This window comes from Daphnia carinata, chromosome 10, assembly GCF_022539665.2.
Source record: "Daphnia carinata strain CSIRO-1 chromosome 10, CSIRO_AGI_Dcar_HiC_V3, whole genome shotgun sequence".
Taxonomy (NCBI): Eukaryota; Metazoa; Arthropoda; class Branchiopoda; order Diplostraca; family Daphniidae; genus Daphnia; species Daphnia carinata.
In genome coordinates this window covers 1322446-1341767 of record NC_081340.1, presented here as the reverse complement: position 1 = coordinate 1341767, position 19322 = coordinate 1322446, and the positions used below count along the sequence as shown (strand labels likewise).

Below are 19322 nucleotides of genomic sequence, written 5' to 3'. Positions count from 1 at the left end.
GAACTAGATTAAGCTTACATAACGTAGCTCTGGCTGTTTATTCAAATTTGGTACTGAACTCGATAGGACTTTCCGGCGACGGTACACATGATAAGCAAAATCATCAGAGCATACCAACAAGAGTTGGAATAACATTTCATAAAACGTTTTCACGCGGAGGTGGTATGCAAACTCTGTCTGCCCTGGCATCTAATTGCGAACTAGAAAAGACAGCTCTCGCGGAGGCAAACACCATTATAAGCAGGTGATGATGTGTTACCTCAAATACACGCAAGTTTTGTATCTAGTCCAGGACGGCGCTGAGCAACAGCAGTGGGTGTGAATGCGCAGGGTTGGATGGATCCATTTGGCGTTGAAAGATAATCAAAAATATCTAATAAAATGCTGTCTCGCCTAACGCGCAATGTCCGAAAGCAATTGACTAGGGCATTGGAAGAAGAGCTGATTGACGGCAAATGCCACTCGTGCAGCAGCCAGCCGCGCCCTCACGTCGGGAGAAGCATCGCGGGTTAGCTGAAGGAAGGCGCATCGGGCTACAGCAACACTTTGATTCAGTGCTTGGTGCGTTTTGTGTGGATGCAATACTATTGTAATCTATCTTTATTGTACGACGGCAGTTTCGTGTAGGCTGTTGCTCAACGTCTTTACCGAATGCTCCGCCATGTTGGGCGCGTGCAGAGTAGGGCCACAGCTGCGATCTTCATCTAATATAAGCGCCGTAATATCAAATGGACGTTAGTAGGATGAGAAAACAAAAGAGTCCTAAAGAGTAGAAATGGCAGCTTCTTACAAGGCTATCAGCACCCAATCCAAGATTAGACCCAAGAAGATTACAGTCAGCACGCAGCTTTTCGTTGGTGAAGTTCTAAGGGCGAACTAATTAGACGAGAGTACGGCCTTGTTCTTCACCGAAACGCGTGGCAAAAAAAAAGAAAGAAGCAGAGATCAAATAGCGCAACCACTTTGGCAAATCAATTCGCCGGAAATCGGTACTAAATCTACGACATTACGTACGTTCCTTTCTGTTTTATGGGGCAAAAAAAAAAAAAAAAAAAAATTGGAAAAACAAAGAAACAAAGAAACAAAAGAACATTTCAATGAACGTACGGAATCCGTTCGTAAGGGGATGCTTGATTTCATTTAATCGACGATAAACAATTCTATAGTAGCAGCCGCGTCACACTTGGTATGTACGACAGACAGCGTTGCGTTATTTAGGATGGTAAGGGGAAGAAACGTACGAACCAAAGACAAAGAAACACTAGCTCAATCGAATTAAGTGTCGGAGGGTGCCGGAGGTACAAAGTACCAAGTCCAGCGGTACCAATAGAGTTATATTATTCAATAAGGGCACTGTCTGCTGTCTCAACTTCTTTTGTTTCGAACGCGACGGACAGACGGTTGTTGGGGGTAGAAGGAATCCATCGTCAGGTTCGAGTCGCACCCTCTTTCTTTTCCCCATGTTGAGCCGACAGTTTTCTTTTTTTTTTTTACTTGCTCTCCAGAGTCATGAGCCATATTACTTGCCAGCCCCGAAATTGTACTACAGGCAATGTCTGGCATATAGATACAGTAGATATCGATATAATGTAAGACCGGCACGCTGGAGACAGCCATCAGCTGGATTTGCGACATTAAATAGAATTTTTTACACGATTGGCTTGGACTATAATTTTGGCAAAAATGCTCGTCACGAGACGAAGAGAAATCGAAAAATAGTGTCTTACCTTAAAAGGAATTGCAACCGAATTATCGGAACCGAGCAATCTCGCGACAACAGTAATAAGTTTTCGTCTGCTCGAAGTTTAATATTGTTCATAAAAAAAAGGTGGATCACCAAACATTTTGTCTGCATTCTTATTTTGAAACATTTTCATGCCGAAATGGCTATTTTGGCAAGAGAGACGCCATATACACGCACAGATTGCCTAGAGCCTTCCCATATTTTACATGTAAATTTGCGTGCAATAGCACCATTACCTACCACCTTTCCCCCCCAAGAAACGGTGCAGAGAGAGTATGAAAAAAAAAGGAGAAGAAAGAAAAAATAATAAAAGCAAAAAATTCATCCTCCTCAGACGAGTCGTTGTATAAATTGGTGTTTCGGGGACCATTATGCCAAGCCTCCGTAGCCACCAACTCGTTAAATCACGGTTGCAGAAGGGGCTCGCACTTATCGCGATAGCGGCCCTGAAATGAAATGCCTAACCCAACACAAAAAAAAATAGACCGAGCGTCGCCCAAATTCTACAGCTCCGGTCGAACCATCAAACGTAGTATAAGCCAACATCTCGGAGGGTGTCGAGTCGCCTAAGGTTCTAAAGACGATAATGAAACAGTTACCACAATTTACAAGCTCAAAAGCATCCAAGCAGAGGGGTTGTATTATTATCTCGGTCGTCCTCGTGTTGGGTCGAAACGCTCCTCTGCCATCAAAAGAACAAGATAGTGGTGAGAAAAAAGGGGGAGCCCCGGAATTGGACCACCTTTCTCGTGCGGTGATATAGCGTTTGGCATATTACATCGTCGCCTTTTCCACAGCCCTTTTTCTTTTTTTTACATGTAGTAATTACACTTTCTCACCCTACAATCTAGCGCAGTCCACCTTCCATATCCTGTGTGTGTGTTGAGCTCTATAGGCGATCTCGTTAAATAAGATAGCTTAGCTTCACATCGTCCAGACTCACCCTCACCTTCATTGTAGCAACGAAGAAAAAAAAATCGATACGCATCCCCAGGCTGGAAACCATCTGAAACCGACCACCACACCAGCACTACAACTTAATGCCTACGCAAGGAGTCAATAGACGAATCAGAAGCTACTACAATAAATCAATTCATTTTTATTTCGATTGTTCATCACACCTTGTAAACAAACAGATACATCACCTTTTCGTTTTCTACGTTCGTTCTGGATACAAACTGTACACGTCCGTACACAACAACGTGTGCTAGACTTTCCGCCGATCCCACAAATTTCGATCAAAACGTCATACCACTGGACAGTGGGACTTTTGGATATGATTCGGTTGACTTGGTTGAACTAGTATTGATCCCACGAACATGTTCCCTTGGGCGCCAAAGCTCGGAATTGTCCCAAAAGGCTGACAGATCACAGCATCTTGCTCCTCAACACAGCCTAGTGTATGCTAGTACCTCTCGATTCCACCAAGAATCTCTACGTGAACGGTCCTTTCGTTTTGGGTCGATTTTCACATGACAACTAAACTCCAGAAATACCACCCACTACGCGTCCTGCATTCCAAATATAAAACACAAAGAATGGCAGGAATAAATAGTAGAAGCGCAACGCTAACGTTTATAGACCAACGTCAAGATTGAGCTCAATCCAGTGACGATCTGTCTGTTGCGAATGGTAATAACAGCGAGCTGCCTTAATGGTGTCACGGAATCAAATAACGGAGGAAAAATTCACATGACTCTCACTTCAAAAAGCTAAAAGGCACCATTATCTAGATTATGTGACTCTCTTGAAGGCAAGCCAAAAAGAAACCCAAGCCATAAGGTATGAATAAAAAAAAAAAAAAAAAAACTAAAATCAGAAATCCAAAAAAAGAGAGAAATATTATGTTTTTGAAACACAAATTCTAATTTATCATTTAAGGATAGTGCAGCAATGTATGAATTATTTTAACAACGTCTCCACTACCGCACTTAGCTGTTACTGGGATTCCCAATTGAACTAGGCATCCGGGCATAGAAACATTAGACTACAATTAACTTTTGCAGTGGTTTCGGCACACAATGTCAGTATTTGGCTTTCCTCATTCCAGCCACTGTGTGTATTACAAACACCTAATTCAACTCGAACTTACATGTACAAGCCCACCCCTCAGTTCAGCCACTGGTATGTGTACAGGGGGACGGAAAACACTTAACGATCAATTTCTCCGAAAACCACATCCAATGTTCCTAAAATAAATTGTCAGCAATTAGATGAAAAAAAAAGAAACGCTCAAATGTAAAGGCATCTACCAATTATAGCGACGATGTCAGCAAGCATGTGATTCCGACCAATTTTTTCTAATGCAGCAAGGTGGGCAAAACCTGGCGCCTTGATTTTACAGCGATAGGGCCGTGACGAACCGTCAGAAACAAGATACACTCCAAATTCACCTAAAAAAAAACAATTCAATAAATAAACGGATTGGGAGTCAGAAAAAAGAAACGCGTCGTATGACAATGGTGAATACAGCAGGCAGTAACAGAATCGTAAAATATTTTGCGCGTGTGGTTAAAACGGAATAAAAGACGACATACCTTTGGGATTCTCTACAGCTGTATAGGTGGCCCCAGGCGGGACGTTGTAGCCCTGAGTGAACAACTTAAAGTGGTGAATCAGAGCCTCCATCGATGTTTTCATCTCGGATCGCTTCGGTGCCATGATCTTGGCATCGTCCACACGAACCTCACCCACTGGCATTTGGTTCAGGCATTGCTCAATTATCCGGAGAGATTGCCTCATCTCTTCAACTCGGCACAAGTACCTACAAGAAGAATATACCAGTTGCGTCTTGCAAACTCAATGAATCTCATTTTAAATACAATCAGAATGCAAAGTTTGGTACTGGGAGTAGCTGGTATTAGCTATACATTTGTTAGCACTACGAAATTCACGGAATCATTCATCGACATCAGAGATAAAGATGATTGTAATGGTGACTCTTTTACAATTACCTGTCATAACAGTCCCCTTTGACTCCTACTGGTACGTCGAATTCGACTAAATCGTATGCATCGTATGGTTGAGTTTTCCTCAGATCCCATTTGATGCCAGAGCCGCGCAACATTACACCGCTAAAACCATAATTCAGGGCGTCTTCGGCAGAAACGATACCAATATCGACTGTTCGCTGTTTCCAGATACGATTGGCAGTCAAAACATCTTCCATTTCATCTATGCGCTCACCGAATTTACTGGTGAATTGATAAATGTCATCCATAAGACCTAAGGGAAGGTCCTGCCGGCATCAAATGATATGATCACTAGGATGAATTTTCAGTACAAAAAACAAATTTACCAGAGACACTCCTCCTGGTCGAATGTAAGCAGCATGCATGCGTGCACCAGAGACACGCTCGTAGAATTCCATCATCTTTTCTCGTTCTTCAAACAACCAAAAGAAGGGGGTCAAAGCACCGATATCCAAGGCGTGAGTCCCGATTTGCATCAAGTGATTTAAGATGCGTGTTATCTCAGCGAAGAGCACTAAACGTTGGTTAACAATTTTTAAAAAATATGCCCTAGCAATAGTCAAAAGAGCTTAATTACATTATAAAACTGCCTGATTACCTCGAATATATTTGGCTCTTAGTGGGATGTCAATGTTCAGTAACTTCTCAACAGCAAGAGCATAGCATTGTTCATTGCCCATCATGGAAACATAGTCCAAGCGATCAAAATATGGAAGAGCTTGGGTGTATGTTTTATATTCAATCAGCTTTTCTGTTCCTCGGTGTAACAAGCCAATGTGAGGGTCAGCCCTGACCACAGTCTTTCATATAAAAACCAACAGAAAGATTAATGATTACACAACTTTTGTTTCATTTGAAAGACTTACTTCTCCATCCAATTCCAAGACCAAGCGTAGTACACCATGAGCAGCTGGGTGTTGAGGTCCAAAATTAAGGTTGATGTTGGTAACAGTTTTTTCAACTGGAGGCTCATAGTTGTTCAATGGAGGCATTTTCCATGCATTCTTGTTCGTTTGGGGAATCAGAACGGGTACATCATACTGTTTATAATATTCCATATCAGGGCTCCAGGTTGCTCCATGTCGCCGCTGGCTGCAAAAGAAGTTTTCCCAATCATAACACAACAATGATACAACTTTGTAAACTACATGAATGGCATAAATAGACTGAAATGCATGAAATAACAGAATCTGAAATAATACACCTTAAGAACCCTTGAACACCGACAATGTCCACCAGTACAAAAAAATCTATACCAATAGATACACGGATAGCTAAAATACTTAGTCATACTTCGCAAAGACTGCAAGAGGGCCATGTGGTAAAAAAGACTTCGGAGTGGAAGTAATTAATGAAACAGTTCCCCTTTTCAGACCTAGTCCAATTGCTGCCGCCATGTTTACTCCGTGTTTATGACGAGGAAGGAAAATGGGTTCGACTGGTTAACTGGTTAACCAATCAAATACTCTTACTATTACGATTAACCGGGAGCGGCAGTTAATCACGGCCATAAAGTGTTGAAGTACAAACCGGTATAAACTGAAGAGGTAGTTTAAATTAAATTAAATTTTAAAAATGTTAACTTTACAAAAAATATGTAAAATGAATCTTTAGAGCTGAATGCCTCCCTATTTTTTTCTGAATTAAAATTACAATTTGGGATCTGGATCCTGTTGTCCTCGAATATTTATAAGAGATTAAGGGCATAAAAAATTAGTATGAAGATTTTCAATTTTTGAATTCATTTTGTATTCATGGTTGAATTTATGGTAACTACCAATTTACCTGTAAGGGAAACGTATCGCAACATTACGAAGACTCTTCACTGAAAGATTCCGTCTATTTTGCACCACCAGATGGTAGCATACTACAATTTGAGCTCAGAGGCAAAACCTAAGGAACTGATCCTCCTCTCTGTTAATTTTCTGATCATTTGTGTCAACGAGTCTGTTTCCTGCCCTAGTGCCTTTGCCCGTAGTTCTGCTTTGACGAAGTCAACAGACTAGGATTTAACTATAGAGACTAGAATAATAATATACACCCACAAGTAATGTGTGAAGAGAAGGAGGCGTTGCAGAAGATAACCATAATGATTTGAATTTCCCGTCTCTTTGGCCGTTTTCAAAGAAAAATGAGGTAAAACGTGCCTAAACTTCTCCGTTTCGTTATAAAATTTGTTGAAAATCAAGTTGCGTATTGCAGGTAGCCTTGATTTATTGCCAACGACCAATATATGTATAGAAAAAGTATGGTAACACAGATGGAAGAAGAATGCCTAGATGCAATGTAAAGCGCACAGTGCTTTTTCTTCTTGTTATTGGATTCACCTGCTTTGTTATACATTCTTGTCGATCAAGTGATTGGTTAACACATGATCCATGGAAATTAAAAGAGAAGGAAGTAAAACTAGTTATCCCACTTAGACAAATCCCAAATAATCAATCATTCCATTTGAAACCTGCCATTAAGTTTTCCCATCCAAATATTTTAACTTTAAATCAGGGTAATCCCAGCCTTATTCACCAATTGCACTTCCAGAATTCTACTTTCATTTGTAAAAATGGAGGTATACTGACAGTGAAATCTGGGGGCCGACTGGGAAATCTTATGGGGGAATATGCCACTCTATGGGCTCTTGCAAAAAGAGATGGATTTTTCCCTGTCCTGCAACAGCGGACTTATATCACACTGACAAAATACTTTCTTGACACTTCAATTCCCGTCATTACCAACTTAAATTGTTCATTAAAATGGAACTCAATGAACCTTCATGTATACAACAATCTGCACAAAGAGGAACGCATCAAAATCGCGGAAGAAGGGATTTTCATTGATGGTTATCCAACATCCGTCTCCCTTTTTCATCGCCACCGAAAGGATATTGTAAAAGAGTTCCGATTCAAAAAACACTACGTCGAAAGGGCACAAGCGGAATTACATCGACTTCGAGAAAATCGCCAAGATGTTGTATTTGTAAGTAAATTTTTCCAACAGTATGAATTTCATGCCTTAAAGTATTTTAGTATTTTTCTTAAATGGAAGGTTGGTGTTCATGTTCGCCGAACAGGTAAGTCCTTGTGATCCATAAGAATTTTACTATTTCAAAGTTGACAAATTCTCGTGTTCTACAAAGATTACAGTCAGTTCCTACAGGGTCGTTTCCAAGCACAGCTGGTCGGAGAGACTTATTTCACACGGGCCATGAATTATTTTCGGAAGAAATTTCCTTCAAGCTTGTTTGTTGTGGCCAGTGATGACATGGACTGGTGCCGAAGCCACTTGAAGCCACAAAACAACGACATTGTTTACGCTGGGAATCGGAACATTGAAAGTCCAGCGGAAGATATGGCATTGCTGGTAGCTTGCAACCATTCTATTATATCGTATGGAAACTTCGGATTCTGGAGTGCGTATCTAAGTGGTGGAGAAGTCATATTAGCGGGCAATATATCGAGAATGCCGACTGAACTTCAACATTCTATCCGTTCCGCAAATATCTCTCACTGGCAATTCTTTCCTGGATTCTAGCTCTACAAGAACCATAACAAATAAATATGATAATTGGCCTGTGCTCGTTTTTTATGATTGTTCTTTTTCATTAACTATATGTGTCTAGATTACTGTTCAATACTCGAATTGCCTTTTAATTTGGACAAAGCTGTATCAAATGCACAGTTGAATTTCGAAATTTTGCATTGTGTTTTATTGTTTTAATTGATAACAAAAAAAAAAATACGGACTTCAGCCAAAAATGTCGAAGTTTTAGGTGAATTACGTAGAAGTTCTACTTCTGTAGTGTAATGATCTCCAAGTGCTGTTTCGGCATTTTCTTTCATGCTAAAACAATTCAAACGAAAAGGGATGGTTAACTCATACGCAAACCTGTGGCCGACCGAAATTTCTCATCCAAACTTATCGATGTATGTGGTCCGTAGCTTTTAGCAGTTGTGTCTCGCTAACGACTCATGTCCGGTAAATGCAGTTTTAAGTTTCGTAGCATAAATCGTTGAATTAGTGTGCGAGAGCGTGTAGAAAGTGGGGAAAGAAGAACACTGTTGGCATGCAAGTAACAGTTTGGTACAAGTATATATTTATGGACGTTTGTGGTTAGTCATACAGTGCAATTTTTTTTACGAACAACGTAGAACTCGAACAAGGACAAAAATATTCGCTTAATCAAATATTATGGCAGTGAAATGGCCACGTCCGCATTACATTGGAAACCTTCGGATATGTTGCAGTCATTTTGTGATTCCGAAACATTTCGAACTGCGATGAACCCCATCAGGCGTGGATAGCAGATCGACTTCTCGTCTGTTGCGTTTTTACGATGGGTTTAGCTAACTTGCTTCACACAAGTAATTTTTTTGTAATAATGTTCATTCCAAAAATGAAGGGACGTGCACTATCAAAGAAGGTAACGACTATTCACAAATCCAACGGGTGCATGCTGATGGTCGTAGCGAATTGTAATTTGAGTTCGTTGACCGCGATTATTTTGCTAAAAAACGAGTCTCATAAATACAACACAAACAGTAGGTTATAAAAGATTAGATAGTAGTTATCGTACACGTCCATTTTCCTTAAATAATTTCACACCCAATTATTCCGAAGATTCTGCTATCCGTTTTCTTTTGTTAACAAGAAAGAGATTCACACAGTTCTTGGGATTTACGTTTTCAAGATTCAGCTTTAAAATAGAAAAATAATAGTCCTCACTACCAATCAAAATAAGCATGTGAACAATCGCGCGAGGATCCACACCATTTGTTTTCCTCCAAGGGAGGGCAAGGGTTTCCACCTCGACGGGCGTGTGTCAAAACTTTTCGAGTGCGTGTAGATTCCCCGATTCCACAGCTTTTCGAACAGGCGGACCAAGGTCCCCACTCACTGACCATGCAATGCCGTGGCCCACCTGGTTATAAAATTTAGAAGGAAAAAAAAGAAACAACATGATGACAGTGCCGGTATAAGTATTTTGATTCAACTGTAAATGATCAATCTTCTTGTAATACACAAGGACACGAGCGGAACAAAAAAAAAGCTAGTTTTAAGCGTTACATTAAGTTTCACCCGTCAAGTTTAAATTTATATTAAAAGTGAACGTGTCTAATTTTAAAATGTTTAACCAGTTTCTGAATCTGTGAAACGAACTGAAAGCAAATTAAAATAAAAACAAAAACAAAACAAAAACAATTTAATTTTTAATCGGTGAAAGCATGGCAGTAAAAAACTGAATCTACCGAACAACCAGTTACTTTTTAGACTGGCTTAGATTTCGACTCACTTAAATTGGTCCACTTGCGTCCGCGTCTGTTCTTCTTTGCTCTTTCGTCCCGACTGTACTCTGTCACCAACGACTTGAGTAACGAAGACTTTTTAGTGGATTCTCCTTTGGATTTGACACCGGATTTCTTTGATTTCTTCCGAAGAGTTTCGTTGTTTTGTTCCTCTATGTCCTCGATTTCGTCTCTGTCAGACTGTTCGATGTATTTCTCGGAGGGAACTGACGACGAGGTTGTGGAACTTGGCGTTTCTGCTCCTTGAAGAAGCGTGTCTTCCAAAATTGGCGTTTGAGTTTCGCTGGTGGGGGCCATCGTTACAGCATCGAATATTTCAGCCAGAGCATACTCCTTCACCTAAGGGATGACGTTCAAACGTCGCTATTATTCCATTGAATTTCAATTACGAGGCGATTAATTAGCATGGATTCGGCTTGTCACGTAACACATTCTAGAACTCTACCCTTAATTACGAGTAGGAAGCGCATATTTCGAAATTCTCTGCGAGAGTTTCCCAACTCCATTTTAGCTGCAAAAGACTAGCCCCTCCCTACACTTTCTCGGTCATTCTTCCCTACACTTTTGCGGTGAACGATTTAAGGCAATCAACTAAATTTCTTTCGTAAGGTTTCTAGCATTACCTTGACGAAGAAAAACGTCGCAATAGGTGGCAGATCATTCAGATCTGGATAGTAAAACGAATTTGCCGGATGATTTGGCATGTGCGATGTAATCCGGAAAATTTTTTCAGTTGGATCTGATGGCCAGTTTGGGGATGTGAAAGTGAATCCATTATCTGTTCCACCATCCATTGGTCCAACCTAGGAAAGTTAAAACCAGTAAATAATTTTTGCACCGATAAACATTTCTTATAATGTGATTCTATGTCAGCAGTAGTTTGAGGCCATTCAATAACACTAATCAGCGATTTTGATGATTAATTTTTTTTTCCTGCACCAGCACAAAATAAAGTTGATGTAACGAAATGTTTTCATCCATACCTTGATTGCAACACTGTCAACCCACTGGCCATCGATACACAAATTAAAACTGTCGAGTCCCACGAACCAATCTGGCGAAGGAACGATCCGCGATGCTAGGGATACCTGAATGACATCAATCAAGAAACGGTGTAACAGAAAATGAGGCATAGGGATTACTTTAAAATTTAGTTTTTTGTTTTACCCTAGAATGATTGCTATCTACAAAAAATTCCGCTTCAGTCTTCCCCTCACCGGCAGTTACAGGGGGAGCGTTGAACTCATCAAAGATTCCTCCTTCTCCTTGCGACTGTGCATCTAAGGTGTCGCTTCTCCCAGTCTCAGTAAACTCCTTAAATCCTTCGCTAGAGGACTGACTGATACGGAAGAGTGTGTAGCTTGAGTCATGAGACCGACCTGTTATTTTGTGACCAACGAATTTAGTAAAACGAAAAAAAAAAACAAGCCTACATTTAACGTTCGTTTTCGAATTAAAAAAAGAAGAATCAAAATTGTGGTTGCAGCTTAATCAAATCAAGCAGCGAGCGATGCAATGGAGCTCTTGAATCAACACATGAATCATCGGGTGTTGTGAGATGTAATTACTTAAAGGTACTATATCATAGAAAGTAGAACTCCGCGGCGCAGACGGCAAGTACGTACATTGCAAGCCAATTTACAAGAGGAAGCTTTCAAAATCAGAGGAGCGGCAAGCCGACCTCATTATGTTGCCTAACCTCTTTTGATTAGTTTTCCAGATGTTATATTCTGTAGGTGTCCTTGAATAAAGCCGACCTTGTATTGTAACTTCATCAAGTAAATATCGAACAAAACTAAAGTTTAACAAACTTCCCGTCTGCGATATGAGCAGAGGTTTAGCCAAAAATCAGTTTCCCTATATTGATTTAAAAGGCGATAGCCATCACTGTGTATGTGTACACAGTGATTTCTCTTTTACTGTAGGAAAACAAAAATTCGTGAGCCAAATTCGTTGTGTTTTCACGAACGAATTAGAAAGCGACAATTCTTAGAGCAAAGCGCATTTTGCGTGCGATATTTTATTTTTTCTTTTCTAAAAGTGGAACTGGTTCAAGGCCGAAACGAACTTGACATTGATAACACATCTAAACTGTTAAAGAGTTGTGATCGCAAAAGCAAACTTACCGATAACTTTGGACCATTGAGCAGGAGGTCGCCACTCCGGATATTGCTTGGGGAACAACGTCCGGGACCAATGGGTTGCAAGTGTCACTTTGTATACCATTAACTTGTCGGGATCGCAAAGGAAAGGACTCCTCTCCTTTGACGAAAACGAAGGGGATCTTTTTCCAGATCGTGGCTTAGCCATGGCGAAGCTGACGATCAGCAAAATCACCAGGAATGTAAGCACATGGCTTGTTGTTCTGACAACATACCACATTATAGAATACGTTAAAAGACGGACGATCTCTCAATAGAGTTGGCCGTAGTTGGTAAACCCTTGCAGGCTGACACGGTTGGAAGAGAAGGAGGAGAAAGTATCAGTGTGACTTGCAAGCCGTCTGGCTAGCGACTGAGCTCGGATAGTGGCCACACAACCCATTAAAAGAGCTGTGGTTCACGAAGCATAGGATACCTAGTCACGCTATTTTCACGCATCCTTCATTTCCGTGCCAAAGGCGAGTTCATTGAAGAGGCTTGACGAATAGAATCTGTTTTTTTTTCCTTCTGATTAGCATTACTTGAAAATTCTTTCTTATGTTCGCTATAGCTTTTGTGACAAAAACTTTTATTTTTTTTTTACACTTCCATATAAGAAGAGACGAAATGATCATGTTTTTCTTTTCTTAATGCAGCACGTAGCATAATTCTCGAATGTTCAATTTAAAAGGGCAGGCCTACACGAATGTAGGCACAAAGTCCACAGACTGCGGTGCGCCCTTTTTTTTCCTTCTATTCATACCACAATAGCTTTATCGTTGAACGATCCAACCAACCAACCACAACAACAACAACACAAAAAAAAAAAAATCTGACGTAGGCAAGGGCTTGGCCCGAGCTTCGTCATTTCCCCTCAGCACACGTACCATCTATCATTTCTATTCCACTTACCCTATCTGTCTTTGTACGCCTTTTCGCCGTATGTAATCTGCTGTTATAATACAGTCATCCGTCAGCGAAAATAATCGAAAAAAGAGTTAGATTAAATCGATAACCGATCGTACCGGAAATGGAGGTAAAAACTAACAAACCCAACGACGGGGATTGAAAACAAAAAGGAGGAAATTATAATAATAATGAATAATAATAATAATAATATGTAGATGAATAATGTGAAATCATCGATAGAGCCGTCTGCTAGATGCAAAAGAAGGTATGCCATTGCCTCGTCTATAGTCGTGAAAAATCAGACTGCTGACAAGCATTTCAGCAACGCTTCGGTTACGTCTCAGTATCACGTCTAGTCTTTCACCATTGCGTTGCGCCATATCCGTAACACTTCATTGTATACCTTCCTACATCTGGGTGCGACTGCTTACAGACATAAACCAGTCTTGATAATATAAATTTTGAACTTAGGCTGGAAATAACTGAAGGCGGAGGAAAAAGTGCGATTGTCACCTCCAAAAAGGATTTAATCCCTACGGCTGCCCTGTTGCTAGACAGCTTGGCGCCTCTGATTTAGGCAAAAGAATGACACCTAAAAAAGAAAATAGGAGGGACGACATACAAAAAAAACTGGAAAAGAGAAAATGAAAAAAAAAAAATAAATAAATAAAAAATCAAATAACGTCATGGCCTGCAGAAGACTAACAAAAATTGTGTCGAGAGCAGCAAGAAAACTGGCACCAGTCCAAGGGAACTTTCTACACGGCAAACGCAGTTCAAAGTTTGTCGCCACACGAAATTCGTCCGCCGTTCTAGCTATATGTTAATCCAGTGACGCAGGCATAATTAGATGTGGTTGCTTCTTCTTTTTCTTCGTGCTTACACATTGCAGAACTTTGATGACCAAGTTAACAAGCCGGCACAAAAGCAGCACCTGGGAAACTACCCACGCACGGGGAAAATTCATACAAAATGTAACTTTCTAAAGGTTCTAGTTAAGAAAAAAAGAGATGAAAACACTCCTAATGGGCTTTACATTTCATTGAAATTCTAAGCAGGTTGGGTGCAGCAAATCGCATACTAATGCTAACGCAGGTGTTACGCATCACGACACGGGAAAACAACACAAATCAAACTTTGACATGATGGATGCGCACTAACTGCCGCTCACACCACTCTTCCGTAAAAAAAAAAAAAAAAAAAGGAGTGAAGCTTATTCAGATAATTTCATTTCACCTATCACCGTACGTAAACTCGTAAATACTAGTTTCGTTGTGTTGGTGTTAAATGCCCCAAGTAAAATGTGTGAGTGATTTCCCTTTGTAAATACATATTGTATATAAAAAAAAAATATTTAATAATAATTCTACTTGCGGTTGGAGCACTAATCGTTATCGTGCACTATCCAGAAAGGATTGAGTGCTTGCGCGATAAGACATTTTTGCCTCAACTTCTTTTTGACTTATCGTTATGCAAATAGCGAAACTCGATACGCGACCGAATCTCCCACGCATTCCGTGAAAGTGCGGCGTGAAGAAACGGTGATGTAGTTATTGGAACTAAATAAACACATTCATCATGGGGATTTCTATACGCGAAGCAATAAGATGACAAGGGAAGAGACCATGACCGACTGTCATTTGTAGACAACCCATCCGCATATTATAAATAAGTAATGACCTTCTTGCACCTTACCTTAACCTCTAGCTGAGTCTTTAGTCCGCCAATACCTCAGCCTTGGTTCCAATTCTACCCCGCGTCTTGTTTGCCTTGCGAAGAAAACAACGATATTGGTGAACGAATGTGATTGTTGTTAAGGTTGAAATAAACATGAGCATATTTTTGCAGAACGCCTTCGCTGTATCGCAAGATGCCATCAACCTTTCACTGCAACCAAATGCCTTATTAACCATGTTGGATGTTTTAAATGACGCACCGGCCATCCGTGTCGTACAAAACGTCTAGGATAAATCTGACGTTACGCTGACTCATAGCCCATACTGTGTATTTCTTACTTGGAAATAGTATTCGGCCTTGATAGTGACTTGGCGAGTGAGCATTTCATTGACTGGGCTTGAAACCCGCCTCGCTTTTTTGGCTAGCCTAGCTCAAGAGACGGCTTACTTCCGGTACAGCACCATGTATAGAAAACAAGAGATATCAAAACCACGAAAAACGATTTTTGCGCTTTGTGTGTCTGTGTGTGTATAACGCGAAGACTTTTCGCGATTAGACCTTTCAGTGGGTGAGCAGTAAAAACATGATTTTTCCGCTTTCTTCTCTTTTTTTTTTTTTTTTTAAAGGAGGATTTAGGATGATAAGGAGATTGAAAGCATCGATTTGGGGTCCCCTAAATGGGGGACCACCGCAACGGACAGGAAGACGGCGGACATCCACCAAAAATAAAGCACATTAGCCTTGTAGGACACGACCACTTACGCAGCTAGTAATACGGAAATACAACCGTTTAGCTTGCAAATTTCAAAGTCACGCGAAACAAAAGGATGGATATTTTTAGGGTGCGCTTCCTCCGCAATGTTAATTGATGTGTGAACATTTGACAAAGCATTTGAAATGTTTTATTTCAAAGATCTGCGATTTGAACACGTACAATAAATGACGATGCAGGTCCATTGAAGTTTCAACAGCAAGGTTATTCGCGATGAAAAGCGTGAGACTATTGTTTTGTTGATTTTGTAAACTCCCAAGCGACCTCTGCTTCCAAGGTTAACTGTCTCGAGAAGGAGGCCTTGACGTAAATGTAAGGATCGGCCCATTTTGCGTCGATTAGTCAGGACATCGCCGGCATCTCGTCCTTTTTTGGCACGCGAGTTTTAATTCTCTTATCTCAATTGAGGTCAACAGGAATCACTTCTTAAACATTAAATTAAACGCACTGTCTTCATCTGGTACCTTACCGAATCCATCTTAACCAATCGTGCTGTCGTTTTCATTTCAGCCTGTCCATCCCTATCGCTTGTGAGCCATCTCTTTCTTCTACTTGTTCAACGAAGCCTATCAAATTCTATTTAGTCTCCTTATCTTACGTGGAAAAAGAAACGCACTCGATGTTAAAGCTGTGTTTTGCATTACGGCCTTGGGGTGAGAGACCAATCAATTATGCTATTAAGACCATGTAAACAAACACGAGCCAATGTTTTGTAATGGTCATACAGTGGAGGATTGTAACAAGAAAGAAATAGAATGTTGCGCACAAGAAGAAAAAAAAAAGGATAGTGGCGAAAATTTTACTGTAAGGAGGAGCGGTTCAATTAGTAGGTCAATGCCGAAATACCCACGGATGCGCCTTCCTCTTTCGCTGTATCCACAAACATTGCATTTCCAGTACGCGAATTGATGATTGAACTTCGCAACTATGCTTATGCAGACTCGTAACTCTTGAATTGGGTAAAGTATCCGTTGCGCCACATCTTGCATAGACCTCAACAAACAAAAAGACGAATTAAAAGCTGTTTTAATGCGAAATTTAATCATGTCGCTCGATAATTTTTTTTTCGTACGGGCTGCGGTGATCAGCGACAGCCCCTTTCTCCAAAGAGCATAAAAACGTGTTAGTCGAACGGATTTTGGATCGCTTCGGGAAACTAGCCCAGGTGTTCAACACGTTCCTGTGGAAGACGATGCAGCCAAAGTATACCTCTTACCGTTAGATCTTACATTCAAGATTTCAGTGGAAAAAGAAAGAAAAAGTAATAAATAAATAAATAAATGAATAAAAAACAGTGAAAAAAAAAAATGGAAAAGCAAAGATTAAACGAGAGGGGTGTATCGTAAAAATTATGCACCTTGACACACAGTCTCAAAAAAGAAAGCCATATATAATCGATTTGATAAGACAGATGGAAATGATGGTTTTGTACTGATAAACCACGCAGAAACCCTACCAATAATTTATGTAACTTTGCAACCATATAGCAGTCCAGGAAGACTGGTGCTCAAGGAAAAATCAATGTTGTTGTGGAAATAAAGAAACTTGATCTTGACAACCCCATCGAGGTAATATGTTGCAGAACGCAGGCACCAAATAAACAGCCAGGAAGGAATGTTTCTGACAAGTTGCAAAACCGACTGCAAAGTGGGTCAATGTCGCACCAAATGGTACGTCCTGCCCAAAAAGTACCGCATTTATGCGATCTGCGTCCACGTTACGAGGACCACGTGCGAATTCGGTTGATTTTAGACTTTTTTAGAAATAGCAAAATGAGGCCATAGGGCTTCTCTTTGAAAACGTTAGTGAACTGCCCCGAGGTGCTTCCGAGGCCACATGCAAAATTGGGAAGCTTCAAGGAAAGGAAAATTGTATTTACAGTAATACCTACATGGCAGCACACAGACGTAAGAAATAAAATAATTCAATGATGTCATTAGGCAACGATGCATGTCTACCATTTGGCTTCTTTCCGCTAGGCTTGAATTTGGTTTTGGCACATCCTCGCATATCGAGCCATGACTTGGGTGTCCTCCTCTCTTCTTTGCTTTTCCTCTATTTTGTTTACATGTTGAAGGTGGCGCAAAGAAAGAAAAACAAATGGAAGTGGGTCAAGCTAAGAGTCAACTCTTTCCCCTTCGCTTGGTTTTTCGGTTCCTGTGTTCCCGTCTCATCAGTTGCAATAACTATTGGTTACGATTTCGGAACTGGTGAAAGGATTTACGGTGACCGCCAACCTCAAACGGGGATATGTTTAAATCGCCTTTTATCACTGACGGAATATTCGAGGCCATAAGTATACCATCGTTTGCAATCTTTTTTCCCCCAATACAATGAAGTTCTTTAAAAAAAAAAAACGTGTCATCACATAATTTGTTTTTCTTCTCTTTTATCGTTTCGGCTTATTGTTATTGCACTTAAATGACGTCATAGTGCAAGTTCTAATAAATACAAGCAATGCGTTAACATGCTCTTGGATGACTAAGGCGTTTTCCTTTAACTAGCCCATTGGCCAATCAAATGGAGCTGTGATTTTTATGGCCCTTCAGATCCATTTTTTTCAACTTACCCATCCTATAGACACTCCTTAAACAGCTCTGGATGCCAAACAGTGTATAGATGCTAAGTGTTACAGCCTTTCAGCTGGTCACTAAGATTATGGAGCTGCTATATTTTTCACGCGCAATTTCAGGTAAGCTGTCACTTCAATTGGTAGTGTTTAAGGCAAATGTGGAAAATTCTTTATTTACTAACGAGGCGTGTATTTGTACCTTGCTAAAGTGTAAGGCGATTTGGTTGACACACCTCGCTCTTGATTTTGTCCCTTAAAAGGTATCCCACAGAGGCACATTTTCAGCTGGTAACTCGTCACAGTACCAATACTAAACGAATGCGAAGAATCAGGAATCACACATTCACCTTCATTTAAACGCCTGCTTGGTAACGTTCCAATGTCAATAGGATGTTAGCAGCATCAGGAAGAATTCCGACAGGTAATACGTCTCATCCTTAGATGTTTAAATATCGTTAAAGCTCTCAACGGATTATTGTTCGCTGTAAAATACTTGATTTAGCATATTTTTTAGACCTAAATGGCCGAATTTTGCGACTCTTGGCAATGATTGAAATGAGAGAAATTACGCTGCTGGTAGATTGATAATAATTGAAAATTGATTGGCGAAGCTCGAATCTGAATTAGAAGAGAATTTCTCTGAAAACCGTTCACGCTTACCGCAAAGTTTGTGCTTGAGCCGGAGTATAGTAGCCAAAGCAAGGCTAATTAACTGTTGAAAGAAAGTTATACAGTATATACTATCCGGGAGCAGCTAGCGAATTTAGACTTAACAAATTCCCGTTATAGTACATTATAGCTGTATGAAGAGAAGAACGATATCAACAGTAAAAAACAAAAACAAAGTAAAACGAAACTAAAAAAATCAATTAATAAATAAAAAGTAGGTAGGCTAAATGCGATTAAGGTTTCAACTGTCAATAAGGGATCCTATGAATTAAAATTTCACGACATGCCGTAGAACCGTAATTAACAATGGGTTCTATAGACAATACCTTTTGGGAAAACGTTCAGCTGGTATTTGGTGTAAACTAAGGTGACTCACTTGCTTAGCGTGTACCTATGGAAAAAGAAACTGAGAAAACCGCACTAATTAGGGAATTTCTTCTCTGTCGACGAAAATAGATTCACTGCTTTGGTTTTAAGAATGCAGGCCAGATGCTTCGTAATGATAGTCAGACGTCAAGAATTTAAATTCTCTAGGAAAAGACATTTGAAAAAGCTGTCAAAGGATG

General features: G+C 40.2%; 3 protein-coding genes across 4 annotated transcripts; 1 reads left to right on the top strand and 2 right to left on the bottom strand.

Moving 5' to 3' along the window:
• Positions 1-3788: 3788 nt before the first annotated feature.
• Positions 3789-6166, bottom strand: LOC130701632 (NADH-ubiquinone oxidoreductase 49 kDa subunit-like). Its single transcript, XM_057523567.2, has 8 exons — positions 6010-6166; positions 5583-5808; positions 5315-5516; positions 5043-5230; positions 4699-4982; positions 4282-4508; positions 3997-4137; positions 3789-3933 (listed from the first exon to the last, which is right to left on the bottom strand). The coding sequence occupies exons 1-8, from the start codon at positions 6111-6113 to the stop codon at positions 3896-3898; spliced, it is 1410 nt and encodes a 469-aa protein (XP_057379550.1). The 5' UTR covers positions 6114-6166; the 3' UTR covers positions 3789-3895.
• Positions 6167-6659: 493 nt separating this feature from the next.
• On the top strand, positions 6660-8404 carry LOC130701243 (galactoside alpha-(1,2)-fucosyltransferase 2-like). 2 transcript variants are annotated; one of them, XM_057523204.2, is made up of 4 exons: positions 6660-6852; positions 6919-7689; positions 7759-7783; positions 7850-8404. In XM_057523204.2, exons 2-4 carry the CDS (start codon positions 6988-6990, stop codon positions 8242-8244), a joined length of 1122 nt encoding a protein of 373 aa, XP_057379187.1. In that variant the 5' UTR covers positions 6660-6852; positions 6919-6987; the 3' UTR covers positions 8245-8404. The 2 variants fall into 2 exon arrangements, with proteins under 2 accessions (XP_057379187.1, XP_059353165.1); XM_059497182.1 differs by lacking the exon at positions 6660-6852 and having other exon boundaries at positions 6888-7689.
• Positions 8405-8789: 385 nt separating this feature from the next.
• LOC130701213 (spondin-2-like) lies at positions 8790-12540 on the bottom strand. Its single transcript, XM_057523174.2, has 6 exons — positions 12143-12540; positions 11184-11395; positions 11000-11104; positions 10640-10819; positions 10004-10355; positions 8790-9631 (listed from the first exon to the last, which is right to left on the bottom strand). Exons 1-6 carry the CDS (start codon positions 12396-12398, stop codon positions 9435-9437), a joined length of 1302 nt encoding a protein of 433 aa, XP_057379157.1. The 5' UTR covers positions 12399-12540; the 3' UTR covers positions 8790-9434.
• Between the last annotated feature and the right edge of the window lie 6782 nt (positions 12541-19322).

Bases quoted from the DNA above. Each gene is read 5' to 3' on its own strand.
- LOC130701632 (XM_057523567.2), bottom strand. From the start codon at position 6,113: ATGGCGGCAGCAATTGGACTAGGTCTGAAAAGGGGAACTGTTTCATTA. The intron at 4,509-4,698 runs GTAATTGTAAAA...TTCTTCTTGTAG, and splicing joins AAAGGGGACTGTTATGACAG to GTACTTGTGCCGAGTTGAAG. The intron at 4,138-4,281 runs GTATGTCGTCTT...GTTTTTTTTTAG, and splicing joins AGCTGTAGAGAATCCCAAAG to GTGAATTTGGAGTGTATCTT.
- LOC130701243 (XM_057523204.2), top strand. From the start codon at position 6,988: ATGCCTAGATGCAATGTAAAGCGCACAGTGCTTTTTCTTCTTGTTATT. The intron at 7,690-7,758 runs GTAAGTAAATTT...CTTAAATGGAAG, and splicing joins ATCGCCAAGATGTTGTATTT to GTTGGTGTTCATGTTCGCCG. The intron at 7,784-7,849 runs GTAAGTCCTTGT...TGTTCTACAAAG, and splicing joins TGTTCATGTTCGCCGAACAG to ATTACAGTCAGTTCCTACAG.
- LOC130701213 (XM_057523174.2), bottom strand. From the start codon at position 12,398: ATGTGGTATGTTGTCAGAACAACAAGCCATGTGCTTACATTCCTGGTG. The intron at 11,396-12,142 runs GTAAGTTTGCTT...ACAAAATAACAG, and splicing joins TCAATGGTCCAAAGTTATCG to GTCGGTCTCATGACTCAAGC. The intron at 10,356-10,639 runs GTAATGCTAGAA...GTCATCCCTTAG, and splicing joins CGACGTTTTTCTTCGTCAAG to GTGAAGGAGTATGCTCTGGC.